Source organism: Hypanus sabinus, chromosome 1 (genome assembly GCF_030144855.1).
Source record: "Hypanus sabinus isolate sHypSab1 chromosome 1, sHypSab1.hap1, whole genome shotgun sequence".
In the NCBI taxonomy this organism is placed as follows: Eukaryota; Metazoa; Chordata; class Chondrichthyes; order Myliobatiformes; family Dasyatidae; genus Hypanus; species Hypanus sabinus.
Window position 1 is genome coordinate 19,840,799 of NC_082706.1, and position 25,035 is coordinate 19,865,833.

Genomic DNA, 25,035 nt, shown 5'->3' on the forward strand with positions numbered 1-25,035 from the left:
CTCAGGACAACAAATACTATTTCGGTTTTTAATTCCTTTATCTGCTTTAGAAGAGGGTCTTAAAACAAAACGAGCGACTTTACAATCAGTTCCTGCCATGACAATCTCCGTTTAAACTTCGATCCACACACTTGTGTATCGACGGATTGTGTACGCGGTGTAAAAATACATAAAGGAAACCGCACCAAGCTAATACAGTACTAAGACGGTAGTGGCAATTTCTTTTCTCACCAGGCCCCGTATTTCTGGGAGGAACTTAATCCCAAAGCTCCACCAGTTCCCTCTGCAGAAAACAAAATGGTCTTCCTGCTCTCCCGCGCGTGCGTAATGACATCACTGTCTCCACTTAAAGGCACAACTATTCCAGCATTACCCAGATGGATGCTTGAGTACACTTATTAACGTTAATGAATAGGATTCGGTGGTCACCTGGTTACATTTATTTATTTAAGATGTAGCACGGAACAGGCCCTTCTGGCCTTTCGAGACATGCAACCCAGCAACTCCCAATATACTGTAAAATTAAAGTCCAAAAAGTTACAAAGAGACGACACAAGACACTGAAGATGCAGGGGTCTGGAGAAGCACATGAAGTGCTGGAGAAACTCAGTAAATCAGGCAGCATTTCTGGAAGGAATTGGACAGTTGACATTTCTGGTCAAGACTAGACCGAAAGAAAGACGGACAAAAGTCAGTATAAAAAGGTGTGGGGAGGAAAGGGTGGAGCTGCAAGTGATAGGTGGAGCTAACTGTGGGAGGTTGAGCGGGAAATGCCGGGGGGGGGGGGGGGAGGGGGGAGATTGGGAATGACGTCAAAAGCAAGCAGAACATGCAGAAAAACATTCTTGCGGTAAGTTATAAACTCAAGAGATACTGCAGATGCTGGGAGTCCAAAGAAACACTCACAAAATATTACAGGAACTCAGCAAGACAGGCAGCATCTACGGAGGTGAATAAACAGTTAACGTTTTGAGCCTAGACCCTTCATCAGGACTGTGAAGATCCTGATGAAAGGCCTTGGCCCAAACTGTGTACTGTTTATTCCTACCCATAGATGCTGCCTTACCTGCTGAATTCTTCAAGTATTTTGTGTGTGTTACCTAAGGGCAGACTTTCAGATTTAAGACTCACTCCCAGTTAGGGTGACAGAAATGGTGAATCCTTATATTTCAAAGAGAGGATGGTTCCTTGAGGGAGAATAATTTTGAGGGCTGTTAGAGAGCATTGGGATCGGGACTGATGGAAAGAAACTGGCCAAAACATAGTAGGCCAAATGGTCTGCCTTTGCATTGCAATTATTCCATAATTCTATTCTACTAATGGTGGGCAAGGCAGCTTTCAGGGGCAGGTGAGAGTCCTCACTAGTAGTGTGTATCAATAAGGCTGATTAATGTCTCTTGGCACAATGCATTGCATTGTTCGTCCAGCTCTGTGCCTCTCCAGCTCCGTTTTCCAGGCATTAGAACAACAGAGAACTGTGTGAAGAGAACCCAACTGCTCTCATCGATCTAGATGTTTCCAAAGGTAAAGATGGTCCAAAAAAAAAACTGCCTGGGAACTCTTGCCAGTGAAGCGAGCTTGCTGGTAGGCACTCAACTGCAGTACAGAGTTAGGTATTATTTTACCTGAAGACAATTTTGGAGAGAATCCACCATCTTTTGCAGGGCTCCACGCACAGTGGCTGATGATGCAGCTGCTTGGACAGTTTTTCTTTGCAGTGAGGTGGGGCAGCAAACAGGTCGCGCTCTATAACTCGAAAGCAACACATCTGATTCTGAACGGCACTGTGGCCAGGGTAGGAGTCTAGGCAAAGTCAGGCAAGAATTTGATTCCTTGGAGTGTAGGAAACTGAGAGTTGGGTTCACTCACCTCAACAACGAACTGATCACTGAACACAACCCATGGACTCACTTTCAAAGGTTCTACAACTCAATTGTTTGTTGGTTCTTTTAGTATTTGCAGAGTTTGTCTTGTTTTGCACATTAGTTGATTGTCAGCCTTTGTATGTAATTTTTCTTTGATTCCATTGAGCTTCTGTGTTCTATTGTGAACGGCTGCAAGAAAATGAATCTCTGGGTAGCATTTGGTGACATATACATACATACTTTCAACTTTAACATTTTATTGGTTTATTATTGTCACAAGGCCCAAGACAGTGTGAAAAGTTTTCTTGCACACTGTTTATGCAGATCAAATCATTACACAGTGTGTTGAGCTAGAACAAGGCAAAACAATAACAACGTAGAATAAAATGTAAAAGCTCCTGAAAAAGTGCAGTATAGTGAAATGATGAAGTTTAAGATCATAATGAGGTAGATTGGGAGGCTAAGGGCCCACCTATTCATTCAAGAGGTCCATTCAAGGGTCAGATAACAGCAGAATAGAAGCCATCCTTGAGCATGAAGGTACATCCTTTCAGGCTTTTGAACCTTCTGCCCAATGGGAGTTGGGAGAAGATAGAAAGCTAGTATTGATCTTATAGAGGTGTATGAGATTGCGAGGGTCATAGATAGGATGAATTCACTCAATCTTTTTTCCCAGGGTTGGGGAACAAAGCACTAGAGGGCAGAAGCTTATGGTGACAGGAGAGATTTAGTAGGGACTTGAGGGGCATTTTCTTCACCCAGTGTATGGAATGGGCTGCCAGAGGAAGTGGTTGAGGCAGGTACAATAATAACATTTAGAAGGCCTAGGTGGATGTCTTGGAAAGGTTTAGGTTAGGGGCCAAACATGGGCAAATGGAACTAGCATGGACTACCTTGTTTGGCACGGACCAGATATCCTGTTTCTGTGCTGTACCTCTCTATCCACGACTCCGTTATTCCATGCCCAACCCCAACTAAACTGAAGAAGACATTTAATATTTTAAGTTCATTGATCAACTTTCCACTGCCTGTTCTGCCTTCCCAGAGCTCACTCACAATGACACTTTGCTCCAGCAGGTTTTTAAAAAAATGTATAAGTATTTTGTCATTAAAAAGTTGGCAGAAAATCCTGCAGGCTACTTCAAAACTGGGTTCTGCTTGCGAGAGCTACTATATATGTATTCCCACCAGCAGCTTGAATAATTGAAGCTTAAGTAGAGACCTCTATCACCCCGAGGCTGTGCAAATATCATAGATAGTTATGACAGATCTGTTTGGAACAGGGCCATGGATTAGCCAGCATGGGTCCATACACAGACAGGCAAGACCTCTGTGACTTACACCCAAAGACTTGCTCTCCGACATAAGAGAACAACCAATGAGGGGTTTCGGCTCGAAACTCTGGCTCTTTATTCCTCTCCAGAGATGCTGCCTGACCTGCTGAGCTCACCCAGCATTTTGTGCTCTAAGAGAACAACTGTTATTTGTTCAGCGTCTTCAAAATGGCAGTGCATAGGAGTGTTGTCAAAGAAAAATGGACACTGAGCCAGGAAACGGGTAGCCAACAGTTTGACCAAAAGAGCATTCTGTAATGACACAGTTGAAACGTGAATGCTAGGAAACTGGAGGGAGCTTAGAGAGGGAATTCCAGTGTTCAGAACTTAGAACATAGAAATCTACAGCACATTACAGGCCCTTCGGCCCACAATGTCATGCTGACCATGTAACCTACTCCAGAAACTGCCTACAATTTCCCTACTGCATAGCCCTCTATTTTTCTAAGTACCATGTACATATCTAGAGCCTCTTACAAGTCTTTATTGTATCTACTACCGTCGCTGGCAGTGTATTCCACAAATCTACTGCTCTCTGTGTGAAAAACTTGCCTCTGACATCCCTGTTGTATCTACTTCCAAGCACCTTAAATTATGCCCCCTCGTGTTAGCCATTTCAGCCCTGGGAAAAAAAGCCTCTGGCTGTCCACACGATCAGTTTGAAGTGGGAATAGCAGAGAAATTAAATTTAGGAATGGTGGAATGGTTAAGCAGTCAGAGATAGAGGAATGAAAGATCTCAGAAGATTCGGGGACTGCAGCCTGTGGAGAGAAGGCTGTGATTGGAACTGCTGCCCAGTTGACTGACACTCCCAATCCACGCACGGGATTCCCCACAAAAAAACCATTACGCAAACTGAGAGGACACCCCTGGAATTAAATAATTTCAGATCTCCCAACTTCAGAATTTCAACCTGGAACTCGATAAGGTCACCTGTGACAAGTTGGATCACTTTGTCTAACAGAGGCGGGTTGGAGCTGAGCTTGCAGAGGTGGAGAACTCAGAACTAATCCATGCGGACTATATTTCAGTGAGTGAATGGGTAATCAATGGAACAGGCTCCCTCGAGAGATGCTGGCGGTAATTAATATTGAAATAAAAATAAAAATTTAAATGAAAATACAATAGAAGGTAATACTTTGTGATGCAGTGTACGTGTAATTTGAGATCTAGTGCGTGGTAAGTACAATATGTTGGAAAAGAATTGGTGACTTTACCCCTGTTCCCAAAGCCTGACTTCATTGGAGTTTTCCTCACTCAAGGTCCAGGTCTGTTGCAAATTAGTTGATAGCGACTGATTGCTAAGATTAATCAACAACTCAGTTGCTACTAACAGCATGTTCAAAGTAAATTTTATTATCAAAGTACATGTATGTCACCATATACAACCCTGAGATTCATTTTCTTGTGGGCATACTCAATAAATCTATAGAATAATAACCATAACAGAATCGATGAAGAACCAGCTAAATAGCGCATGCAAAAGACAAAAAACTGTGCAAATAATAAAAAGCTAGATTACAATAATACCTAAATAAACAATAATTATCGAGAACATGAGGTGAAGAGTCCTTGAAAGTGAGTTCATTGGTTGTGGGAACATTTCAATGATGGGGCAAATGAATTTGAGTGAAGTTAGCCCTCTTGCTTCAAGAGCCTGATGGTTGAGGGGTAGTAACTGTTCCAGAGCCTGGTGGTGTGAATCCTGAGGCTCCAATACCTTCTTCCTGATGGCAGCAGCGAGAAGAGAGCACGCCCTGGGTGGTGGGTGTCCCTAATGATGGATGTTGCCTGTCTGCGACAGCGTTTCATACTGATGTGCTCGGTGGTTGTAAGGACGTTATCTGTGATGGACTGTGCTGTATCCATTACTTTTTGTAGGATTTTCCATTCAAGGGCATTGGTGTTTCCATACTAGGCTGTGATGCAACTGGTCAATATAGTCTCCACTACACATCTACTGTATAGAAGCATGTTGAGGAACAGGGGTACTGAGATCTTTTTCTGCTTCCAAGCACTGCCTGTTCAAACAGGTGACATGTTAATCTATGCAGATCAGGGTACTGAGTAGTTTAGATGGCTTGACTTCTCAGAGGCAAAGGAACAAGCCCAGGGAAGTGAGTGTTAAGACTGTGTGTGTTAACTATGTGGGTTATGATCAAAGGAAAATTGTCTGGAGTCCCTAGCACTACAGTGCAAGAGAGTTTATTGGGTATGTCAAAATAGTGAAATATTTACAAAAAGTTATCTACCAGAAAACACAATAGTAGTTCCATTCTTTTCCCGTGTGAACTACTAGCAGTCCGATCTCTCTTTCTCCTACTCTGGGCAAAGAGCTCGATTTTATTAGGGCCAGGACATAACAAGTTTAATTGCCCACAGTTAACTTAACACAACACCTGAATTAGAATATGATGCACCCTACAACGTAGTTACAATCATATTACAACTAAACAGAAGTATCTACCTTGAACACAGTATACAAACAATATTGAATGTTGAAAGGACTACATAGGTGGACGTGGAGAGGATGTTTCCTATGGTGGGAATATCCAGAACTAGAGGGCACAGCCTCAAAATTGAGGGACGACTTTTTAGAACAGAGGTAAGGAGGAATTATTTTTAGCCAGAGAGTAGTGAATCTGTGGAACGCTCTGCCATAGACTGCGGTGGAGGACAAATCTGTGGGTATATTTAAGGGGGAAGTCAATATTTTCCTGATCGGTTGGGGCATCCAAGGATATGGTGAGAAGGCAGGTGTACAGGGTGGGTGGGATCCAGGATCAGCATGATGGAATGGCAGAGCAGACTCGATGGGCTGAATGGCCTAATTCTACTCCTATGTTTTATGGTCTTATGGTCTAATATATACACATTTACACATCCCCATTACTAAAAATTTGAATATTCTGCTGTGCATGGCGGGAAGGACACTATAAAGCCAATCTGAGCACATCAGCATGGCTTACAACCCATTATGAGAATATACCAGGGAAGACACGGAAATGCAAAAACAAGACACCGTTTGTGCATGTGCATACATGCACGTGTAAGGAGTGTGTTTACTGTGCGATACCTGTCACACTGTGGTAAGGACAGAAAAAGATCCTTGGTTGACAGAAAAATAACTTAGGGACCAGCGAATTCTGACATCACACAGTGATGAACTAGGGCTAACACTTAGCTCTGGGCTTAACGCATACATGGATCAGTTACTGAAAGATGAGGCTTCATGTGATTACAACGCAAGCATGTCAAAAATAATGCATACAAATCAGAATTAATATAACTGGAAACCATACACCGCAAAGTTGCTTTTTAGCTGGATTGATTATATTTATTGTTTTATTTAATTTTTTTCCAGGTGGTTTGGTTCCTAACCACTCTGTGTCCCTTGCCATAACCCAGACAGGGACCATTCAGGCCATCGGGACCATGCTGGCTCCCAACAGAGGAATCTCATTGGCCCCATTCCCTTCCTATTTATCCTCTCTCTTGCCTACCAGTCAGCTCCCGCTTGGTTCATTTACCGCTTAAATCAGCACATCACTGGGATGTGGGGGGAAAGCCCGATGCGGTCAGAAGGAGAACGGGAAAACCGCACACAGCACCTTAAGCCGGGATTGAACCAGGCTCCGCAGAGGTGTGAGTCAGAAATGCTAATGGCTGAGCCACCGTGCCATTCAGAACTGCCTCCCTGGGCCAGCTGTGACATTTTGGGCTGGATCATCTGACCGGGTTGCTGTTGCCATTGCCAAATACTGACCTGCACTTGGGAGAAGGGCTGGGCGGAAAAACTTCCTGTGTCCTGCCACTTCCATTTTCTATTCTGCAGCCATTGGAGAGAGTCCAGAGGAGGTTCATGAGAATAATGCCAGAAATGAAAGGGTTAATGCACGACTAGCATTTGATGGCTCTGGGATTGTATTCGCTGGAATTTACAAGAAGGAGGGGGAGACCTCATTGAGACCGGTTGAATATTGATAGGCTATACGGAGCGGCATGGAGAGGATCTTTCCTACAGTGAGGGAGTCTGGGACCAGAGGGCACTGCCTCAAAATACCGGAGATGAGGAATAATTTCTTTAGCCAGAGAATGGTGACATTCTTTGGAGGCCAAGACTTTGGGTATATTTAAAGGGGAGCTTAATAGATTCTTGATTAGTAAAGGCATCAAAAGTTAGGGGGAGAAGAGAGAAGAATGGGTTTAGAGGAATAATAAATCAGCCATGATGGAATGGCGGAGCAAGATAGGCTAAATGGGCTAATTCTGTTCCTATGTCTTATGGTCTTAAGGTCTTATGACTCACACCTGTGGTGTCTGTGGAGACCTGCACTGTTTTCATGAGGTGACACATAATAAAACTTCAACTTCCATCTGGGATGTTGTAGACGTTTAGACCCCATGCTTATTTTTACAACTTTGCATTATCTGCTTTCTCCGTGTTAGAAGTTTCTGCTACAAGTCATCCTTGCGTCATCTCTTCTGCCTGATCCGCTGGTTATATCCCTGATGCACCACCAATAACTCTCTGAGACGTGAGGCAAGATATCGGCTTTTATTGACTGGAAGAAAGAACAAGCAGCAATTGACCACCATGCTACATCCTGGAGACTGAGAGGCAGGGCTCAGGCCCCAATCGCCTTTATACAGGGGTCTGTGGGAGGAGCCACAGGAGCAGTCAGTGAGGGGCGTGTCCAGACAGGTATATGTAGTTCACCAAAATCCCGCAGCCCTGTAGTTTGCAATTGCTTTGTTCCTGAGTTGTTTTTATTTTATTTAGCGATACAGAAAGTGAAGCCCTTTCAGCCATGTCGCACCAGCAACTCCTGACAAACCCAATTAACCCTAACCTAATCACGGGACAACTTTCAATGACCAATTAATCTACCCAGTACATCTTTGGACCGTGGGAGTAAACTGGAGGACCCGGAGAAAACCCAAGCATTCCACAGGGAGGACATTCAGAGGCTCCTTACAGATCAGCTCCAGAATTGAACTCCAGACTCCGGAATGCCCCGAGTTGTAACTGCATCGCGCTAACCACAACACTATGGTGGCCCCGTGGAGGAACTCAGTGGAACAGCATCTGAGAGGGGAAGGAATTGTTGATATTTTAGATCAAAACCTTGCATTAGGACTATGCTTCCTGACCTGCAGAGAATTTCTAGTGTTTTTTATAAATTTTTATTTTAGGTTTCACCGGTTCCCCAAGGTAAGTACTGTGCTCAGTTCTGGTCACTTCACTACAGGAAGGATGTGGAAACCATAGAAAGAGTGCAGAGGAGATTTACAAGGCTGTTGCCTGGATTGGGGAGCATTCCTTATGAGAATAGGTTGAGTGAACTCCGCCTTTTCTCCTTGGAGCGATGGAGGATGAGAGGTGACCTAATAGAGGTGTACAAAATGACAAGAGGCATTGACTGTGTGGATAGTCAGAGGTTTTTTCCCCAGGGCTGAGATGGTTGCCACAAGAGGACACAGGTTTAAGGTGCTGGGGAGTAGGTACAGAGGAGATGTCAGGGATAAGTTTTTTACTCAGAGAGTGGTGAGTGCGTGGAATGGGCTGCCGGCATTGGTGGTGGAGGCGGATACGATAGTGTCTTCCAAGAGGCTTTTAGATAGGTACATGGAGCTTAGTAAAATAGAAGGCTATATGTAAGCCTAGTAATTTCTAAGGTAGGGATGTGTTCAGCACAACTTTGTGGGCCGAAGGGCCTGTATTTTTTCTGTGTTCCTATGTAATTTCTCCTGATGCAGAGTTTTGATCTAAAATATCAACAATTCCTTCCCCTCTCAGATGCTGTTCCATTGAGTTCCTCCAGGGGACAATAGAAGGAGAAGTGAGTGAGTATATGAATATCATGAGAGGAGCCAGGCAAGGCTGTGTCTTTTCACCCGACTTATTCAACCTGTATCGTGAAAATATCTTGAGAAGTAGCAAAGACGTCAAAGGATTCACAATTGGAGGCCATAATATAAATAACATCAGATATGCTGATGACATCGTACTATTAGCTGACTCAGAAACAAAACTTCAAGAACTACTCACTATAGTGGCAGCAGAAAGTAATCGCAGAGGCCTCTCAATCAATGCCAAGAAGACAGAAAACATGGTCATCTCCAGAAAGACAAACATCCCACAATGTGTGATCAAGATCGGAAATACAAACATCAAACAAGTCAACAAATTCAGATCTCTTGGCAGCCAAATAACAAGTGATGGCAGGTGCGACACAAATATCAAATACAGAATAGCAATGGTGAAAGAAGCTTTCCAGAAAATGAAGACCATATTAACAGACAGAAAGATGAGCATGTACACTAAAAACAGAACACTGCAGTGCTACGTTTATTCTATCCTGACTTATGGAAGTGAACGCTGGACCATTACCCCAGCAATGGAAAAGAGACTAGAAGCAGCTGAATTATGGTTCTACAGGAGAAAGTTAAAAATATCATGGACCACACACACACATCAAATGAAGAAGTTCTCTGAAGAGCCCAAGCAGTTAGATCACTCATCCCAACAATAAGAGAAAGACAACTCAGATTCCTAGGACACATCATGCGGAAAGATGAACTAGAAAAGCTAACACTCTGGAAAGATCGAAGGGAGCAAACCTAGAGGAAGACCTCGGCTTATGTACATCAAAAGCCTAGCCGCCTGGCTACACATTGAGCAAGGGATAGATCTGTATGGAAAACCATGGTCACCAACGTCCGCATCGGATATGGTACCTAGACAGACAGACAGATTTTAGTTTTCCAGTGTCTGCAGTTACCTGATTTTCAGAGAGATGTATCTATACAATTACAGATCTGGGAGATGTGTAACTAAATGGCAGAGGATACTAAGTGAAGTCAATGCTGGAAGAACCAAAACCAAGGATGAACCAGGAGGTTTGTAGTTTGCTAAAGGCTAGACGTGTGGCATTTAAGTCTGGCGATCGGGTGTGTATAAGAAAACCAGGTATCACTTGCAGAGGGTGACTTCAAGAGCCAAGAAACAATTCTGGGAGAGATTAGAAGTGACATCAGAGGCATGTTAACTCTGGCAGGGTTTGCAGACCATTACTTCTTACAAAGCAAAACCAAACATCATGAATGGCAGCGATGCTTCAGAACCAGACCAGCTCAATGCCTTTTATGCTCACTTTGAAAGGGAGAATAAAACCGCAGCTATGATGATTCCTGCAGCATCCAATGACCCTATGACCTCTGTCTCAGAGGCCAACATCAGGCTGTCTTTCAAAAGGGTGAACCCTCGCAAGGTGGCAAGGCCCGATGGGGTACCTGGTGAGGCTCTGAAAACCTGTGCCAACCAACTTGCAGGGGTATTCAAAGACATTTTCAATCACTCACTGTTACAGTTGGAGGTTCTCACCTGATCTAAAAGGGCAACAACTATACCAGTGCCTGAGAACAGCAGTGTGAGCTGCTTCAATGACAATTGTCCAGTCATGCTCAGATGGACAGTGATGAAAGTTTGAGAGGTTGGTCATTGCTAGAATCAACACCTGTCTCAGGAAGGGCCTGGACCCACTGCAACTTGCCTGCCGCCACGATAGGTCTACAGGAGACGCAATCGCAATGGCTCTCCACACAGCCTTGAATTATTTGGATGAGGCAAATATTTATGGAACTTCCTAACCGGAAGACCACAATCCATGCGGATTAGAAATAACATCTCCATCTCACTGACAAACAGTGGCGCACCACAGGGATGTGTGCTTAGCCCACTGCTGCACTCCCTCTACAATTGACTGTAAGGCTAGATATAGCTCAAATACCATCTATAAATTTGCTGATGATACAACCATTGTTGGCAGAATTTCAGATGGTGACGAAAAGGCATACTGGAGCGAGACATAACCAGCTAGTTGAGTGGTGCTGCAGCAACAACCTTGCACTCAGTGTCAGTAAGACCAAAGAACTGACTGTGGACTTCAGAAAGGGTAAGACGAGGGAACACAACCAATCCTCATAGAGGGATCAGAAGCGGAAAGAGTGTTAAGAATATTATTTTTTGAAAGAAAAAAGAAGGAAAAAAAGAACTCCTACTAACTGAAACCCCCCCCCCAAAAAAAACTCCATTGGGAACACACCCCCGGAGCTATACATCTACAAGCTTCCGTAAAAAAAAAACATCAATCCGCCAACTCAACTTAATTTAAATTTTGCTAATTTAATTCTTCATTGTACATAATGACATATTGACTTAATGTGTCTTTTTTTTGTTGATCTTCAATAATAATTAATAAAAAAGATTTAAAACAGAAGTGGAGAGAGTGAGCAATTTCAAGGTCTTGGGTGTAAGGATCTCTGAGGACCTAATCTAGATGCAACACATTGATGCAGCTATAAATAAGGGAAGACTGCAGCTATATTTCATTAGGAGTTTGAGAAGATTTGGTTTGTCAACTAAAATAGCCGTAAACTTCTACAAATGTTCCATAGAGAGCATTCTGACAAGCTACATCACTGTCTGATATGGGGCGGGGGGGGGGGCAAACTACTGCACAACATAGAAATAAGTCACAGAAACTTGTAAAATTAGCCAGCTCCATCATTTGCACTAGCCTCCATAGTTTCCAAAACATCTTCAAGGAGCTGTGCCTTAGTAAGGCAGCATCCATCATTAAGGACCCCCATTACCCAGGACATGCCCTCTTCACAATGTCACCATCAGGAAGGAGGTACAGAAGCCTGAAGGCACACATTCAATGATTCAGGAACACCTTCTTCCCTTCAGCCATCGGATTTCCAAATGGACATTGAACTCCAGAATACTACCTCATTTCGATTTTGTTTGTTTTTTTGCACACCTATTTTAAATTACCTATTTAATAGACATATACGTACTTAGGGTAACTCAGTTTTTTGTTCTCTATATTTATTTATGATATATTTAATTGTACTGCATTTCATAACCTATGCCAGTGATATTAAACCTGGTTCCCAATCTGATTCTTTCCCCCAGGTTTCTCTACTCCACTTCTCTACCTTGTGCACTGTAATGAAGTCCACCTTACTACCTAATACTTGGCAGTGCAATGTTTAATTGGCATACTGTCTCAGCAGTTAGTACCGCAGCCACACATGGCTGCTGGGACTACTATGAACCTGATGGGCCAAATGGCCTTCTAGCTCAAAGCAATGCCAATTTTGACAATGTCAAATGTGGTTAGTATTGGTCAGAGGGACTTATTTACTTTGCCTCCTTGGCAGGTTAATTGTATACTTAAGTCTTCTATTAAGTTTGCTGAACTAAGTATTGATCTGACACATTCTACAGTTTGAGAGGCTGTTACTTTCTGAAAACTAACATTCACATTTAAATAAAGCAGCAACTCATATTCTGTTCAGGCAGCCTCCAACTGGATGGCATGAACATCGATTTCTCCAACTACCAGTAAATTTTTTCCCTTCCCCTTTCTTCAATCCCTCTTACCTCTTCTCCTTCACCTGCTTATCACCTCCCCCAGTGTTCCCCCTCCATCTCTTTCTTCTGTCATCCACTCTCCTCTCCTGTCAGATTCCTTCTTCTCCAACCCTTTACCTTTATCACCTCTCAGCTTCTTACTTTATCCCCCATCCCACTTTGGCTTCAGAGCTCTTCTGCTCACCTACCTATCACCTCCCCCTGGTGCCCCTTCCTTCCCTTCCTCCCATCATCCCTTCTCAGATTCCTTCTTTTCCAACCCTTTACCTTTTCCACCAATCACCTTTGAACTTCTTACTTCAATTCCCACCCCCACCCATCTGGCTTCACCTATCACCTTCTAGCTTGTCCTCCTTCCCCACCCCCCCACCTTATTATTCTGGTATCTTCCCCTTACTTTCCAGCCCTGAAGAAAAGTCATAGCCTGAAATGTTGACTGTTTATTCACTTCCATACTTGCTGCCTGACAGTATTCTGTGTGTGTTGCTCTGAATTTTCAGCATTTGCAGAATCTCTTGTGTTTATAAAGTTCACACTCCTATTTTGTGATGTGGTAGGATGTAATCATTTAAAATTGGCTCTCAGAGAAGAGCATGACCCTTCTGCCCTACCTATCTAGGTTGACTAAGATTCCCATCAACGCTAGTCTCATTTGCCTGCATTGGCCCATATCCCTCCTAAGGGTTCCCAACCTGGGGTCCAGGGACTCCTTGCTTAATGTTATTGGTACAAGCCATAAAAAAGGTTGGGAACCCCTGCTCTAAGCCTTTTCTATTCATGTACCTGACTAAATTTTTTTTTAAAGTTTCGATGATGTACCTGCCTCAAAAGTTTCTGCTGACAGCTCATTTCATATACATTTCCCTCTGCAGGAAAAGTTGCCCCTCAGGTCCCGTTAATCCAAAATAAACATGGTACATATTTAACAGTACAATGGAGTAAGAGAACGTAGAGCATAGAACAGTACAGTATAGGAATAGGCCAATGTTGTGCCAAACTGGCTAAAAAGCAAAACAAAACAGCCAAAAAACTAATCCCACCCACCTACACAATGCTGATACCCTTCCATCTTCCTTACATCCATGTGCCTAATCAAACATCTCGTAAGAACCCTTGATGTAGTTGCGTCCACCACCGTTCCAGGCATCCACCACTCTCAGTAGAAAACTTACCCCTCACATTCCCCTTGAATTTACCCCTCCCACCTTCAATGCATGCTCTCTGATGTTAGACGTTTCTACCCGGGGAAACAGATACTCCCTGTCTACTCTAATCTTAGAAACCTCTATCAAATCTCCTCTCGGCCTCCATCTGAGAAAACAACACAAGCTTGTCCAGCCTCTCGTGATAGGGCATGCCCTCTAAACCAGGCAGCGTCCTAGTGAACCCCTTCTGCACCCTCTCCAAAGCCTCGACACCCTTCCTATAGTGCACCAAAGCAATAAGAAAAGACAGAACAAAATACAATAGACAGTTAAATATTCAACAGTGCAATGGAGTAATGTAACAAAGCAATACAAGGATTCTTTTCCAATGTACTAGCGCTATGGAATTGGAAACTTGATCCAGAAGTTAGACTCTTCCACCTGACCGACTTCAAATTAGATACTGTTTCTCATCAATGCGTAACAAATTGACAACATATTCAACAGTAATTAAGTTTTAAAGGCTCTTTCACTGCCTGACTTGACTACTATCTGCTGTATATATTTTTTTTGATGTACAACACAATTTTTCTCCCGAACTCTACAAGTAATTTATCAATTATTGTTTTCACCTCCGTGAGCTAAGGAAAGTGAATGCAGTCAGGAAATAACGAGTGGCAGGGTTTGGGTGGAATTGCGTTGTTCATCAAAGAGTCAAGAGAATGGACAGCTGGTCAGCTAGTATGGATGACTTTATGCTTGGATTGAGCCAGGAGAGAAAATGGAAGAGAGTGTGTAAACGAGACTTAATCTCCGCAGTAGTGATTAATTCAGGAGCTTGTAGACCAGCAATAAAACACAGGAGCAGAATTAAGCCATTCGGCCCACTGAGCCTGCTCCGTGGGCAACATATTGTGTTGTACATCAGAAAAAATATATACAGCAGATAGTAGTCGTCAGACATTGAAAGAGCCTTTAAAACTTAATTACTGTTGAATATGTTGATTTATTATCTCTCTCAACCCTATTCCCCTGTCTTCTCCCCACAGTCTTTGACACCCTTATTAATCAAGAACCTATCGTCCTCAGCTTTAAATGTACTCAATGACTTGGCCTCCACAGCAGACTGTGGCAATGTATTCCACAGATTAACCACCTTCTGGGTAAAGGAATTCCTTCTAATCTCTGACCTCTATTTTTAAAGCTGTGCCTTCCAGTCCTAGACTGTCCCACTATAGGAAACATCCTATCTACGTCCACTTCATCCAGGACTTTCATTATTTGATAGGTTCCCATGACAGCCCCCTCCTCCTTCTAAACCCCAGTGAGAACAGGCCTAGAGCCATCAAACGCTCCTCAAACATTAACCTTTTTTCTCCAAGAATCATTCTCGTGACCCTCCTCTGGATCCTTACCAGTGCTAGCATATCTTTTCTTAGATAAGGGGCCCAAATCTGCTCACTATACTCCCTTTGCCGTCAGACCAGTGCCTTATAAAGCCTCAGCTTCAGAAATACGATCAAATGAGGTAAATACCAGAAGCAGAGAAGGAATATTAGGGAAGCGAAGTGTATAGCGGTGCAGCAGCCTGAAAGCTCCTGCAGTCTGGTTTCACCCCCTGACGCCTGTGGAGAGTTTGCATGCTCTCCCTCTGAACTTGTCAGTTTCCTCTGGGTGCTCTGGCTTCCTCCTCTGTCCTGAATTCATACTGGTTGGTAGATTGATTGACCACTGTAAATTGCCCCTAATGTCAGGGTGGAGTTGATGCGTGCGTGAGAGAGAACAGGCTGTGGAGAAAGAAGAGGGGCAATTGAGATTGCCCTGAGAGCTGGCACAGACTCACTGGGCCAGATAATCTCTGCCAATGTCGTGAAGTAATACACTCTGATTCCGATTTATGTATCACATATGCACCAAAGCATACAGTGAAATGTGTCGTTTGTGTTAACAACCAGCACTGGGGGCAGCCTGCAAGTGTTACCACACTTCCCAACACCCTCACAGCACGGCCACAACACAGAACGGCAAAACAGACTACGAACCAAAGCAGCAGCAAAACAAATCCCTCACCTACTCCCACACACGCAGATAATCCTCCAGTAACAAAATTTACTTTGAACTCCAACTCCAATATAGACCTCCAGCATGATAAAATATGTATTATGTAATGTAATACGTAGGAGATCTTTAAAGACTACCTGAATGGAATGTGAATTGGCACAAAGAGGAACTGTCTTAAGCGCAGAAGTAACTGTGCTTGAAATCACTTGCAAGGAAGTCACTGCATGTTTCAGGATGAAGGTTCTCCGTCAAAAACAGGCAAAATCGAAGATGAGTTTATTGTCATGTGCAAAATGCATTGAAAACTTATTTGCAGCTGCATCACAGGCACATAGTATCAGAGGCAAAAAATGCAAGAGAAAACATAAATTAAACATAAGTTACACAAAATTATACAAGAAAGGACAGAATTAGAAAAAAAATCTGTGGTAGTGCTAGGCGGTCATGGTGTTGCTATACCGAACTTGAGATTCGTGTTCTGCAGAGTTGGTTCAAGTGCTGAATGGGTTCTTTATTGCAATAACCTTTACAAAGGTATCCATGATCTCTAACTCTACGTCATCCACAAATTTAATCAATTGCATATGTAATTGGGCATGCGTCTCCGTGGCCTGGATCTTGATAACACTTTCCCAATGAATGCTCCAAAGGTTGTTGAGCTGATGCAAATTGCAGATCTCCTTTCAACTCTAAAGAACTGACCTCAAAGAAAGACTTAGCGATGCCTGAGCAACGCACACAAATTGTTGGGGGAACTCAGCAGGTCAGGCAGCATCTATGGAAAAGAGTAAACAGTTGACATTTCAGGCCGAGACCCTCAATCAGGACTGGAAAGGAAGGGGGAAGAAGTCAGGATGAGAAGGTAGGGGGGAGGGAGGAAGAAGTACAAGGTGGCAGGTGATAGGTGAAACCAGGAGAGGGAGAGGGGATGAAGTAAAGAGCTGGGAAGTTGGTGGGTGGATGAGATAAGGGCTGGAGAAAGGGGAATTTGGTCAAAGAGGATATAAGACCATGGAAGAAAGGGAAGGGGAAGGAGCCCCAGAGGGAGGTGATGGGTAGGTATGGAGACAAGATGTTAGAGGGAAACAGGAATAGGGAATGGTGAAGGAGAGAAGGGGTGTAATTATCAGAAGTTGGAGAAATAGATGCCTGTGCCATCAGGTTTGAAGCCATCCAGTCGGAATATAAGGTGTTGCTCCTCCAGTGCCTGAATGATAGACTTCACCTTGTCTGTTACTCCTTGCCAATATCCATCTCGGAACCAAAACAGACCTCACTTCAAAAAAGACCTTTTCCTATTAACCATGGTGTGTTCTGAGTCCATGAAAGTTGCTATGCTTTGCAATCCAGTCACTGCACTTGTGGAAGCAAGGTCCAAAGCAAACATAGAGTTAGCAGCAGGGAAACACACCATTTGGCCAACTGCCTAATGTTGATATTATGGTTCCACAAAGACCTCCTCATCTCATTCGACTACTTATTTGTTTCTCCCTCTGGTGCTTCAGTCCTGATGAAGGGTCTTGGCCTGAAATACTGACTGTTAATTCCTCTCCGTAGGTGCTGCCTTACCTGCTGAGTTCCTCCATTTTGCGTGTGTATCTCTAGATTTCCAGCATCGTAAAAATCTCTTGCTGTTCCTTGTGCAGCAAGAGATTGCTTCTTAAGAAGATCTGCTTTCTTCTTAAGAGCACCAACAATATCCTTCACATTCTCTCCTCTCACTGGGTAAAGATGTTTCTCCTGAAATTCCTCTCATAAGTAACTTACTTATGCCCCTAGTTCAGGAATTCACACAAGTACATACAAAGATTCATATGATTCAAAGTACTTTTATTCTCAAAGATTGCATGCGATATACAACCCTGAGATTCATCTTCCTGCAGACAGCCACAAAACAAAGAAACACCATGGAACCTGTTCAAAGAAAACTTCAAACACCCAATGGACAAACGGCAAAAAATGAGTGAAAAGCACAGAACATAAAGCATAAAATGGCAAAGTAATTGAAACAGTCCAGGGATGTTCAATTTAGCTGAGTTCAGTTCAATTTAGCACTGGATTGGTCGTTGACTAAACATGATCAAAATCGCACAGAACAGCAAGAGGAAAAGGGGCAACCAGAAATCAGAAACATGTCACAAAACGAACTTCAGTCCAACCCGCAAACCACATCGATGAAACCTTCCCAAAGATACAAGACTCCTGCGGCAGGGAGCAAGAGGGAGAGAGAGAGATGGGTCAAATGTAGATGCCTTCCTCTGGCAGCTGTGAGCGAGAGGCCAAGAGAGAGATCAATCAAATGCAGACAGATGGTGCTGAACACCAGCTCACCTTCCAGTCTCAGCCTTGTTGATTTCAATCTTGCTGGACGCATAAGTCAGCAATCACCAATTGTTCCTTCAACATGTCGGAGGTCACGTCTGTCTCCAGGCTTCTTGGCTTCCAGGCCGCACACTCGGCTTGAAATCTCACCAGACTCCCTCAGAGACAGCAAAGCACCAGATCACTCAATTCACCCAAAAGCATGCCATCAAAATGTATATCACAGGTTTCAATCGTAGCAGAATCAGATTTGAAAGAAGTAGTAAAGAAAGTAGTCTATCTCTCCTATTAAACTCTTCTATAATTTAAAAAAAATTCTGTTGAGCTACCCCTCCCTTCTTTTCCATAAAGGAGTTTGCCAGTCCCAGCCTATTCAGACTCTTTGTTGTAATAAGTCACCAATACGGGTACAATAGTGCACTTAAAAGTATTGCACATGAGTATTGCACAGTAGGCACATGAATGTACAGGGAGTGTGGGAGATGGAGTTCAACCCAGGTAAGTGTGAGGTGGTTCATTTTGGTAGGTCAAATATGATGGCAGAATATAGTATTAATGGCAAAGCTCTTGGCAGTGTGGAGGATCAGAGGGATCTTGGGGTCCAAGTCCATAGGACACTCAAAGCTGCTGCGCAGGTTGACTCTGGTTAAGAAGGCATACGGTGCACTGGCTTTCATCAACCATCGGATTGAGTTTAAGAGCCCAGAGGTAATGTTATAGCTATATAGGACCCTGGTCAGGCCCCACTTGGAGTACTGTGCTCAGTTCTGGTCACCTCACTACAAGAAGGATGTGGAAACTATAGAAAGGGTGCAGAGGAGATTTACAAGGATGTTGCCTGGATTGGGGAGCATGCCTTATGAGAATAGGTTGAGTCAACTCGGCCTTTTCTCCTTGGAGTGGCAGAGGATGAGAGGCATTGATCCTGTGTACTGTTGGGGGCTTTTTCCCAGGACTGAAATGGTTAACAGGAGAGGGCACAGTTCTAAGGTGCTTGGAAGCAGGTACAGAGGAGATGTCAGGGATAATTTTTTACGCAGAGAATGGTGAGTGTGTGGAATGGGCTACCGGCAACGATGGTGGAGTCGGATACGATAGGGACTTATAAGAGACTCTTGGATAGGTACATGGAGCTTAGAAAAATAGAGGGCTATGAGGGTAATTTCTAAGTAAATAGATGTTAGGCACAGCATTGTGGGCCAAAGGGCCTGTATTGTGCTGTAAGTTTTCTATACTTCTATACGGGTTGTGTGCAGGCAGAAGAGATTCAGTTTAATTCAGCATCATGTGGCACAGGCATTGTAGGCCAAAGGCCTGTGCTATGCTGTACTGTTCTACCTGTAACTCTTCAATCAGGTTGCAGTGCTGACTTCTGAAACACTTTCATTTTACTCTTCTGTCTCAAATATTTGCTGATCAGAGAGGTCCTGTTCTCTATCTACTTCCCGCTATAGTTAAAAATATATTGTGAACAGTTCAGAGGGTGGCACTAGGATCAAAACATTTCATCTTCATCCAATTAAAACTGCAACCACTAATTAAGGTCCTTTTTAAAATTTGTTTGGTTGATTCGTGTTCCAATTCTCGACAGCTTTCTCTATTCCAAGGCTTTCCTCTCTGCTGGTGAGGGTGGTTGGTGAGGTACATTAAATTTTACGGAATTTGAACCTCGGTTGTTATTTTGTGCACGTTGGTATTGAATTAGTACTTCTCCTTGTTCGTAGATTGAATTAGTGATTCCTAGAAGGATGAAGATGCTGGGACATCTTACCCGTGAGCTCCTATTCTGTATACTGTGTCATTGAGGAAAATGCTGGTGAATATGAGATGAGAGTGGTGAAGGGACCTAGGAGAGGGATATGGGAGACCAAGATGAAAAAACACGAGGAGAATGTGAAGATCAGGCAGAAATGGATGAATGTGTGGTAAAGGGAAATGAGGAAACATGACAGGAGATGGGAAATTTGAGGGCGATATGGGATCATGGAGAGAATGCAGTGGGAAAATGGAGAGAGATGGAGCACATGAGGAGGAGTTGGGAGATTGGGGGGTGATGGCGGACAGGGAAAGGGCAAGTTCTCTGCAAGACCCAGAGACACATGAACATCACTACTATTTGGAATTGTTTCTTTTCAGTCAATATTCATGATGTTTTATTGTGGAGAATATCCCCAATAATTACCATGAAGAGCTACTTTTTAGTATTTGCTTGGTAAATATTTAAAATTAGGAAAAGAAGCAGCTCAACCCTTGCTGTCTTAAGACCTAAACTCCTCTTCCCATCCTCTAAATCAATTCCATTCTACATCTTGCTAACCATGAATGCCTTTCTCAGGATTACTGAATGTCCTGTACTAGATCCATTTTGTTATTCATTTTCTCCATGACCTTGCTCCTCCACACAATAATCAAAGGCGCAGGCATCCTTTAACTTACGAAAGGTCTCCATGTTCCTTTTAGAATTTTTCTACAGAAGCTCGTAAGTCTCGGGAATCCAAAGCAACTGACCTTTCTTTTTTTCTGGAAATCAGCCAAAGCCTGGAATTAGCAGCTCATGAAGATCCAATTAAATTGCTACCACTATTTAAAATCCTATTACATACACTGTCGCATAATTTTCATCCTGCTCCTTTCATCATCATCATTATGTGCCACAGTATATGATGTGGGGAATCATGGTCTCCCATCTGTCTTTAATACCCCCTTCACACTTTTCTTTATCCATGACCATGATTGTTCTTGGCAAAATTTTCCACAGAAATGGATTGCCATTGCCTTCTTCTGGGCAGTGTCCTTACGAGATGGGTGACCCCAGACATTATCAATACACTTCAGAGATGGTCTGCCTGGTGTCAGTGGTCCCTTATCTTGTGACTTGTGATATTCACCAGCTGCACGCACAACCGTCCACCACCGGCTCCCTTGGCTGATCAGGATGGTAGGAGGTAGTTACGGAACAGGTGCTGCACCTTGCCCAAGGGTAATCTGCAGGCTAGCGGAGGGTAGGAGTGCCTTACACTTCTTTAGGAAGAAATGTATCTTCCCCCCCATCCATTACTCTATTCAAGGGACCTCAAATGTTTCATTTTGTAAATATACCTAAGACAAGATTTTTACATAGTACAGGAATTAAGGGTTATGGGGAAAAGGCAGGTAGGTGGAGATGAGTCCATGGCCAGATCAGCCATGATCTTATTGAATGGTGGAACAGGGTCAGATGGTCTTCTATCCCTGTTCCCATTTCGTATGCTTTAACACTTTAGCTCTATACTCTTGCAACAGTATCAAATAGTGTAATAGTTTTAGTTTTAAAGATCATCCTCATTCACTATATACATTTACATGTATTAGGAAATTGCTGTGGTGTGTTGGCATGGCTTCCAACAAAAACAACAACACTTAAGTATTATAAGAATAAAGAATTATACACCTTGTGGCCTCTTTATTAGATACACCTGCTGGTTAATGCAAATATCTAATCTGCCAACCATGAGGCAGCAACTTAATGCATAAAAGCATGGGGACATGGTCAGGAGGTTCAGTTGTTGTTCAGACCAAACATCAGGATGGGGAAGAAATGTGATTGAAGCAACTTTGACCGTGGAATGACTGTTGGTGGACTGTTGGTTGGCAGACCAATTGAATAACTAGTTTGGTTCTAGAAAAAAAACCAAAAAAAAATTAGAAGATTGAGGGGGGATCTTATTGAAACATATAAAATTCTAAAGGGATTGGACAGGCTAGATGCAGGAAGATTGTTTCCGATGTTGGGGAAGTCCAGAACGAGGGGTCACAGTTTAAGGATAAAGGGGAAGCCTTTTAGGACCGAGATGAGGAAAAACTTCTTCACACAGAGAGTGGTGAATCTGTGGAATTCTCTGCCACAGGAAACAGTTGAGGCCGGTTCATTGGCTATATTTAAGAGGAAGTTAGATATGGCCCTTGTGGCTAAAGGGTTCGGGGGTATGGAGAGAAAGCAGGTACAGGGTTCTGAGTTGGATGATCAGCCATGATCATACTGAAAGGTGGTGCAGGCTCAAAGGGCTGAATGGCCTACTCCTGCACCTATTTTCTATGTTTCTATGGTGTCATTTGAGATGGTTTGAGTACGTCAGAGCCAGCTGATCTGCTGGGAGTTCCATGCACAGCAGTCTCCAGAGTTTAGAGAGAAAAGTGTGAAAAAGTTTAAAAAAAAATACAGTGTGCGGTAGTTCTATGCGTGAGGAGGGCTTCTTAATGAGAGGGTTCAGAGGAGAATGGCCCAAGCTGTATGGAAGGAGGCAGTAATTGAAATGACCATGTACTACAACAGTGCTGTGTAAAAGAGCGTCTCTGAATGCACTTTTTAAACCTTGAAACGAGTGGCTTACAGAGGCAAAAGACCACACTGGATTCCACTCCTGTACCCCACAGGGTGGCCACTGAATGTAGGAAAAAATAGAGGTTCAAGTATGGATATGAAATAAAATATAAATACATATATACCAGCATGCATTTACAATGTATACAACATTATGAAAAGTGGTTTAACATGTTTCCAGTGGAATGCAGGGAATAGGCTTATAGTTGAGAGCGGAGGGTGAATAGGTGAAAATTCTGCCATTTATCTCCTGTTCCACATTAAACTGCAGATGATGAAAGGTTCCCTTCACCAACTGTTCCTTCAACATGCTGTACAGAGTAGTTGGAAAGTTTTACACTGTGATAAAGGTTTTCACAATCGGTTTTGGACATCTCAGACTGTCTTACGCACAGGGAAGGACAACAAAATCAGGGGGGCCGATAAGTTCAGAGGACCTGGTGTGGAGATGTCAGCCGGCTCTTTCAAGGTTGTTTGAGAAAAATGATGCCCAGGACGGGCAGGAAGGTGGCAGAGAGCTAGTGCTGCTGTCTCAAAGTCACCTAGGCTTGACACTGACTGGTGCTGTCTGGGAAATAGGCTTATTAAGGTCTCATGAACTGAGGTACAGTGAAAAGTTTGTTTGGCGTACTATACATACAGACCATCTCACATATCAGTGCTTTGAGGTAGCACAATCACGGTATACAGAATGAAGTGTAAACATTACAGAGAAAATGTGTGGAGTGTGAATGATGTCCCTTCATCTGCATGGGTTTCCCAGGTGTGGGTTCCTCTACATCCTATGGTTATAGGTTAAATGCCTGCTGTAAAAGGTCCTCAAGGGTAAGTGGGTGTCAGGGGACAGACAGAAGATATGTGAAGAAGAATACAATTACAGGAAATAAGGGAGAATGTTCCGAGAGCCATTAGAGATTCGATTAGCTTTATTTATCACATACGTTCCTTAAGGTTGTTATAGCCAGGGGTGGTAATGGGACAAGCTCCCACTGCCTATTAAATGCTCCCATGATCGAATAATAGAACAGATTCGACGGGAAGAATGGCCTAATTCTGATCCTGCATCTCATGGTCCTATGGGCTTATGATTTGTATTTACCACACCAGATTGATCAGGCTGTGTAATCGAGTCCCAGAGCAGCTGTCATTTGTGGCAGGGCTTATATGCCATAACAGTCAGGCGGCATTGCCAACAACAGCACATCCATCCCTGATGTGCTTAATACATTCTATGCACATTTTGAACAGAAGGGTATTCGAGAGCCCCCTGTGCACCTGAACCTACAGTCAACATTGTGGACGTAAGATCAGCCTTCCGGGGAATGAACCCACAGAAAGCATCTGGTCTGGATGGTGTCCCTGGTCATATCCTTAGATACCGTGCAGATCATCTGGGGATTGGGTGGGGGGGGGGGGGAGGAATTTGCAGACATTTTTAAAAAATCTGTCCATCCTTTCATCTGAAGCCTGCTCCTGATTTAACAAGACCACTATCGTCACAGTATCTAAGAAAAACAGGGTCAAGTGCCTTAATGACCACCAAACAGTGGTTCTGACATCCACCATCATGAAGTGCTTCAAGAGACTGGCTATGACACATTAACTCCAGCCTCCCAGACAACCTTGTCCCACAGCAAATCACTTCCCACTGAAACAGGCCAATGGTAGGTGGCATCTCCCTGGCCCCACACTCATCTCTGGAGTTTCGGGACAGCAAAGGCAGCTACTATGGCTTAATAGTTATGGTTCTAATTTCAGTACTATAATTCCACGCAATTTAATCTCCAGGCTCCTTGACCTGGGACTCATCGCCTCCATTTGCAACTTCCTTGACAGAGTGTAGTCAGTAAAGATAATCAGTAATACCTCTGCCACAATTATCCTCAACAATTGAGTCCCATAGGGTTGCATTCTCAGCCCCCTGCTCTACACCCCCACACACTTTTGGCTGTGTGGACAGATTATATACCGACTCCATCGACAACTTTGCAGATGATACCATCATAATGGGCTATTTCTCAAAAGCTGATGAGCCTGAAGGTGATAGAGAGTCTGGTGAAATGGCATTACGACAACAATCTTTCACTCAATGCCAGTAGACACAAGAGTTGTTCATTGAATTCAGGAACAGGTCAGTGTGCATGCTTCTATCTACAGCACATCAACATGGAGGGTGAGAAGGTCAAGAGCTTCAGGTTCCTTGAATGCCCATCACCAATAGCCTGTCCTGGTCCAACCATGGCCAAGAGAGCTCATCAGCACTTCCACCTCCTCAGGGGGCAAAAGAAATGTGGCCCATCCTCTTCTACCCTCACCAACTTTTATCAGAATATCATAGAAAACATCCTGTTGGATGCATCACGGCTCGGTACATCAAGAGACTGCAGAGAGTCGTGGACACAGCTCATCACATCATGGAAGCCTGCCTCCCTCTATGGATTCCGCCCGTAATTCACAAGAGTACAGCCAGTAAAGCGGGCAACAGAAAGCCGCACCCAACCCC

At 43.5% G+C, this 25,035-nt stretch overlaps 1 protein-coding gene across 4 annotated transcripts in view; it reads right to left on the bottom strand.

Moving 5' to 3' along the window:
- LOC132391741 (netrin receptor UNC5D-like) overlaps positions 1–25,035 on the bottom strand; it is a 775,452-nt gene that overhangs the window by 313,356 nt on the left and 437,061 nt on the right. The window contains exon 1 of one of the 4 annotated variants that reach the window (XM_059965328.1): positions 18,182–18,267. The exons of the other annotated variants lie outside the window; for them this stretch is intronic. Coding sequence (XP_059821311.1) covers positions 18,182–18,224 — 43 coding nt within the window. The 5' untranslated portion in view covers positions 18,225–18,267. Of the gene's footprint in view, positions 1–18,181; positions 18,268–25,035 lie in introns of those variants that run through there. 4 annotated transcript variants of the gene reach the window in all.